Source organism: Macaca fascicularis, chromosome 19 (genome assembly GCF_037993035.2).
Source record: "Macaca fascicularis isolate 582-1 chromosome 19, T2T-MFA8v1.1".
Lineage (NCBI taxonomy): Eukaryota > Metazoa > Chordata > Mammalia > Primates > Cercopithecidae > Macaca > Macaca fascicularis.
The window spans coordinates 61,630,630-61,637,500 of NC_088393.1; the positions used below are offsets into that span (position 1 = coordinate 61,630,630).

Below are 6,871 nucleotides of genomic sequence, written 5' to 3' on the forward strand. Positions count from 1 at the left end.
GAGGCTGCAGTGAGCCGAGATCGCGCCGCTGCACTCCAGCCTAGGACACTGGGAGAGACTTCGTTTAAAAAAAAAAAAAAAAGCGTGGGCCGGGTGCCGTGGCTCATGCCTGTAATCCCAGCACTTTAGGAGGCCAAGGCGGGCAGATCATGAGGTCAAGAGATCAAGACCACCCTGGCCAACATGGTGAAACCCTGTCTCTACTAAAAATACAAAAATTAGCCAGGCATGGTGGCACCTGTAGTCCCAGCTACTTGGGAGGCTGAGACGGAGAATCTCTTGAACCCGGGAGGCGGAGGTTGCAGTGAGCTGAGGTCACGCCAGTGCACTCCAGCCCGGGCAACAGAGGAAAAAAAAAAAAAAAGGCATGAATCTGAGCAGCCCCAGGGATACTTACAGCTGCACCAGCAGCGTGTGTGCTCCTGCAGAGCACCTCGCGCGGTCTTCCCCGTCAGCGCTGTAGGTGGCGCCATACAAGTGCAGCACCTGGGCGCTCCTGCAGTTCTTCACACAGAAGGAGCAGACCATGTGCTCCATCTTGGAGGCGATGTTGCTGACCACGATTACCTGGAAGTGGCTCAGGGCCTGCTGGATAAACTCCTCCTCCTGGATCTCGTACAAGCAGCTGAAGAACTCCAAGGAGCCCTGCTGCAGGGTGGAGCCGTCGCTCTGAGCTTTGCTTCGGATCCACTGCAACAGTTCCCTCTTGATGTGCGGTGATACCTTCCAGCATAGACTGTTCTCCAGATAGCTCCTGGTCTCCTCGTTCAGGAGTCCAAACAGGAAGCGGATGGTGAGTGCCAGGAAGCTCCTTTCAGAAAACCCATACTCGGTCAACAGCCTGATCACGTCCTGGTCTGGGCCTGCCCCACGCTCCCCGTCATCCAGGATATAGTACATAGCTGCAAAGAATTCCTGGAAACTCAAGTGGATGAAGCTGTAGTACCTCTCACAGTTAATGTCCTTCTGGAAGATGTTCATGTTGAGGAAGGCAGAGACATCCGCCCCATCTAGGCCATGCTTCCGAAGGTCCTGCTCCTCAAATAGGATTTTCTGGTTCCAGAGCCCATCTGCCGCCAAGGAGCACAACCCTCTCTGGTTGGGTGGGGGCTGGAGGCGTGCGGTCCTGAGCTTGGGTTGCATCAGACTGAGCAGGTAGAGCATGTACACCGCAGTGGTGGTCCTGGATGTCTGTTTCAACAGCCCCCCACCCTCCAGCTGCTGCTGGAGGCAGGTACACACCACCCAGCACACCAGGGGGACGAAGCACATGGTGAAGAGAGGCTCGTTGTCCCTCACATAATTGAAGACTTGGCCCGCCTGCTCTGTGTCGTGGAAATACTTGTAGAAGTACTCCTTCCTTTCTGCCTCAGAGAAGCCCAGGATCTCCACGTGCCTGGGGTGCTCCAGCAGACGGTGGAGCTTCTCCAAAGCCGTGGGCCGCGTGGTGACCAGCAAAGATAGCTCAGGGAGCAGCTTCTTCCGAATTAAGCTGTTAAGAAGCAGCTCCGTGGGCCGTTTCTCCGCCCAGCAGAGGCACCAGGGTCCCTGAGGATCGTGGAAAGAAGGCTTGAGCTCATCGAAGCCGTCGATGATGAAAAGGAGGCGCTCAGGAACTCGGACGAGCTCCTGGAGAGGCGCGCTGGGCTCGGGCCAGCAGCTGGAGATGAGGTCTTGCATGCTGCATTCCGTGTCACTCTGGTTCATCTCCCTGCAGTTGATGTAGAAGAGATAATCAAATCTGCCTTGGAAGAGCTTCCCGTCCGCCCAGTCCAGCATCACCTTGTGTGCCAGCATGGACTTGCCTATCCCTGCCACGCCTTGCATGACCACAGCGCGTGGTGGCTCGGGGCGCTCCTCGTCTGGTTCAAAGAGGGTCTCTATTTTGATGGGGCTGGCCTGGTGTCCCACAGTCCTCGTGTGTCCCTGGCCTATGTCCAGAAGCTGCTGCTGGGCCTGCATGGGGTTTGAGTGCTCCTTCACCAGCAGGAGCCGGGTGTACCGGTGGCTGAGGTTGACACATTCCCCTAGGCGTGCATTGCGGTCTTCCATGAGCCGGAATTTCCTGCGGACATAGTCTCTGTAGGCTTCCTGGGGATCTAGGGGAGAGGAATGAAAGTTTTGTGGAGGACTCATCAGCAACCTCTGATGAGTTCATGAGGTAAAGCACTCCTCATCTGGCTCAAAGGTGTGTGCCTGTAGTCCCAGCTACTTGGGAGGCTGAGACGGGAGAATTGCTTGAACCCAGGAGGTGGAGGTTGCAGTGAGCCGAGATCGCACCACTGCATTCCAGCCTGGGCAATGGAGCGAGACTTTCACCTTCAACTTGACCTGCAACCTCCACCTTCCAGGTTCAAGTGATTCTCCTGCCTCACCCTCTGAATAGCTGGGACTACAGATGTGCTCCACCACACCTGGCTAATTTTGTATTTTTAGTAGAGACAGGGTTTTGTCACGTTTTCCAGGCTGGTCTTGAACTCCTGACCTCAGGTGATCCGCCTGCCTTGGCCTCCCAAAGTGCTTGGGTTACAGGCGTGAGCCACCATACCTGGCCTTTTAGGCCTCCCTTGTTGCCCTTGCTTGTATGAGATGGTTTGGTAGCCATCTTTCAGCCATGAGGTGACAAGTGTCAGGACAAAATGTGGACATGGAAAGGTTGATGAGTTGAAACATAGGAGGAAACTGTCCCTTTGATGGTGTCATTAATCCACCCCACGAGTTCCTCAATCATGCATTTGTGCCTGGCCTACACTCCGTGGGGTCTTCTCCTCTGTGTAGACAAACACATGTAGGTACATGGCTTGAGGCTCACCTTTTCTTGGAGTGATAGGAGAGACTTCAGGAAGGCATGTTGACTGGTTCCCAAGTGAGGACGGGCCACCAGGTGGGGTATCTGGAAAAGAAATTGTGCAAGATGAACTAGTACGCATCTGGCTAGCAGCACTGCGTCATATGAGCTGCGATTACGTCAAAATGCCTGCATAACTCCCTGCTCATCCACACCCCAGAATGTTCTGTAGTCACTGCAAAGGCTGTGTGTGGGAAACAGCTCATCCCTTGTTCCTTGTAGCCCACCCTCCTTCCTGGGTCCCCCTCATGGTCATTGGCACCTCCATCCATCCAATCAGTCTTTTTTTTTTTTTTTTTGAGACAGAGTCTTGCTCTGTTGCCCAGGCTGGAGTGCAGTGGTACGATCTCGGCTCACCACAACCTCCACCTCCCGGATTCAAGCAATTCTCCTGCCTCAGCCTCCCGAGTAACTGGCGTTACAGTTGTGCACCACAATGCCTGGCTAATTTTTGTATTTTTTATTTTATTTTATTTTATTTTTTGAGATGGAGTCTTGCTCTGTCGCCCAGGCTGGAGTGCAGTGGCGCCATCTCGGCTCACGGCCTCCCGGGTTCACGCCATTCTCCTGCCTCAGGCTCCTGAGTAGCTGGGACTACAGGCGTCCACCACCACGCCTGGCTAATTTTTTGTATTTTTAGTAGAGATAGAGTTTCACCGTGTTAGCCAGGATGGTCTCGATCTGCTGACCTCATGATCCGCCCACCTCGGCCTCCCAAAGTGCTGGGATTACAGGTGTGAGCCACTGCGCCCGGCCTGATTTTTGTATTTTTAGTAGAGATGGGGTTTCACTATGTTGGCCAGGCTGGTCTTGAACTCCTGACCTCATGATCCACCTGCCTTGGCTTCCCAAAGTGCTGGGATTACAGGCGTGAGCCACTGCACCTGGGCCCAATCAATCTTTTTGATTGGGAAGTTCTGAGTCAGTCTGGACTCCTCCCTTGTCAGCTCTAGGCCACATCTCATCCATTATCTTTTTTTTTTTTCAAGACAGAGTCTAGCTCTGTTACCCAGGCTGGAGTGTAGTGGCGTGATCTTGGCTCACCGCAACTTCTGCCTCCTGGGTTCAAGTGGTTCTCCTGCCTCAGCCTCCTGAGCAGCCGGGACTACAGGCATGCATCACCATGCCTGGATAATTTATTTTGTATTTTTTTGTATTTTTAGTAGAGACGGGGTTTCACCAGGTGGGTCAGGCTGGTCTCGAGCTCCTGACCCCGTGATCCGCCCACCTCGGCCTCCCAAAGTGCTGAGATTATGTGTGAGCCACTGCGCCCGGCGACTCTGTCTCTTAAAAATATTTTAATTTTTTTTTTTTTTTGGTAGAGATTAGGTCTCAGTATGTTACCCAGGCTGGTCTGGAACTCCTGGCCTCAAGCAGTCCTTCAACCTTGGCCTCTCAAAGTGTTGGAAATACTGGTGTGGACCATCGTGCCCAGCCCCAAAAAGGTCTTTGTCTGGATACGTCATAAGATTCTACACGTCGAATCCTTCCTTGGCATCTTTGGTCCTCAGAAGGCCCTCAAAGTCCTAAGGGTGAGTTCCTACGCTCTCACCTGGTATATTCCCTACTCCATGAGAAAGACTTCCCCCAGCGAGTTCTCCCATCAGCTGAGCCAGCGGCACCCCATCTGGTCCTCACTCTGACAAGTTTTCACCTCCCTGCTGGTTGCTAGTCCATGAAATGATTCATGAAAGCAAAGAACATCCTCTTGAAGGAGCCAGGAGGCACCCCACCCTCCTGTTACTACACAGCCCGCCCCCCACAGTCCCTGTAGCTTCATAATGTTCCCAAGTACAATACCCTGTGTGACCCTCCTGGCACACAGGGACACCTTCCCTGTGAGTCTGTGTGACTAATAAACTGTTGTCTGTCTTTTTTTTTTTTTTTTTTTTTTGAGGCAGAGTCTTGCTCTGTCACCCAGGCCGGAATGCAGCAGCGTGACCTCAACTCACTGCAAGCTCCGCCTCCCGGGTTCAAGCAATTCTCCTGCTTCAGCCTTCTGAGTAGGTGGGATTACAGGCGCCCGCCACTGCACCCAGCTAATTTTTGTATTTTTTAGTAGAGACGGAGTTTCACCATGTTGGCCAGGCTGGTCTTGAACTCCTGACCTCATGATCCACCTGCCTTGGTCTCCCAAAGTGCTGGGATTACAAGCGTGAGCCACCGTGCCTGGCCTAAACTGTTGTCTTTCATCTGTTCAGTGCTGGCTCTGGTATATTCAGTCATCTCGCACTATTTATTTTATTTTATTATTTTATTTTATTTTATATTTTATTATTTTATTTATTTTATGTTATTTATTTTTGAGACAGAGTCTCGCTCTGTTGCCCAGGCTGTAGTGCAATGGTGTGATCTCAGCTCACTACAATCTTCACCTCCCAGGTTCAAGTGATTCTCCTGCCTCAGTCTCCCGAGTAACTGGGATTACAGGCGTGGGCCACCATGCCCGGCTAATTTTTGTATTTTTGGTAGAGATGGGGTTTTACCATGTTGGCCAGGCTGGTCTCAAACTCCTGACCTCAGGTGATCCGCCCACCTTGGCCTCCCAAAGTGCTGGGATTACAGGCATGAGCCAACGCACCTGGCCACTCAAAAATGTTTAATTAAAGAAGGTTATCATTGAGAGGAAAGGGGAAAATAGGGAATTGTTTAATGGGTATCCAGTTTGTTTGGCAAGATGCAGAGTTCTGAAGATTGAAGGCACATCAGTGTAAATGTACTATCCTCAGCAGCACACTTAAAAATGGTTAAGAGGAGGCCGGGCGCAGTGGCTCACGCCTGTATTCCCAGCACTTTAGGAGGCCAAGGCAGGTGGATCACCTGATGTCAGGAGTTCAAGACCAGCCTTACCAATGTGGTGAAACCTTGTCTCTATTAAAAATACAAAAATGAAGGCTGGGTGCGGTGGCTCACACCTGTAATCCCAGCACTGTGGGAGGCCGATGTGGGCGGATCACGAGGTCAGGAGATCTAGATCATCCTGGCTAATACGGTGAAATCCCGTGTCTACTAAAAGTACAAACAATTAGCTGGGCATGGTGGTGGCGGGCGCCTGTAGTCGCAGCTACTCAGGAGGCTCAGGCAGGAGAATGGCGTGAACCTGGGAGGCTGAGCTTGCAGTGAGCCCAGAACGTGTCACTGCACTCCAGCCTGCGTGACAGAGCAAGACTCCGTCTCAAAAAAACAAAACAAAACAAAAAATACAAAAATGAGCCAGGCGTGGTGGCGCATTCCTGTAATCCCAGCTACTCGGGAGGCTGAGGCAGGAGAATCACTTGAACCAGGGAGTCAGAGGTTGTAGTGAGCTGAGATCGCACCATTGCACTCCAGCCTAGTGACAGAGCAGGACTCCATCTCAAGGAAAAAAAAAAAATGGTTAAGAGGAGGCCGGGTGTGGTGGCTCACGCCTGTAATCCCTGCACTTTGGGAGGCCAAGGCGGATGGATTACCTGAAGTCAGGAGTTCAAGACCAGTCTGACCAACATGGAGAAACCCCATCTCTACTAAAAATACAAAAATTAGCTGGGCATGGTGGCAGATGCCTATAATCCCAGCTACTTGGGAGGCTGAGACAGGATAATTGCTTGAACCCAGGAGGCAGAGGTTGCAGTGAGCTGAGATCATGCCACTGCACTCCAGCCTAGGCAACAAGAATTAAATTCCGTCTCAAAAAAAAAAAAAAAAAAAAAAAAAAGGTTAAGAGGGCAAATTTCATGTTTTGTGTATTTTAGCACTATTTATTTATTCATTTATGAGACAGAGTCTCACTGTGTCGCCCAGGCTGGTGTGATCTTGGCTCACTGCAACCTCTGCCTCCCGGGTTCAAGTGATTCTCCTGCCTCAGCCTCTGGAGTAGCTGGGATTACAGGCATGTACCACCACGACCAGCTAATTTTTGTATTTTTAGTAGAGATAAGACAAGGTTTCACCATGTTGGCCAGGCTGTTGTCGAATTCCTGGCCTCAAGTGATTCGCCTGCCTCAGCTCCAACGTGCTGGGATTACAGGCGTGAGCCACTGCAGC

General features: G+C 51.7%; 1 protein-coding gene across 12 annotated transcripts in view; it reads right to left on the reverse strand.

Moving 5' to 3' along the window:
• NLRP12 (NLR family pyrin domain containing 12) overlaps positions 1–6,871 on the reverse strand; it is a 32,185-nt gene that overhangs the window by 19,720 nt on the left and 5,594 nt on the right. For all 12 annotated transcript variants that reach the window (XR_012427964.1, XM_074024637.1, XM_074024636.1 and 9 more), the window contains exons 2-3: positions 2,813–2,893; positions 398–2,099 (exon numbers count right to left, since the gene is read on the reverse strand). Coding sequence is in view for 11 of the 12 variants with exons in the window: in XM_074024633.1 (XP_073880734.1) it covers positions 398–2,099; positions 2,813–2,893 (1,783 nt within the window). In the remaining variant the exon portion in view is untranslated. The remainder of the gene's footprint in view (positions 1–397; positions 2,100–2,812; positions 2,894–6,871) is intronic.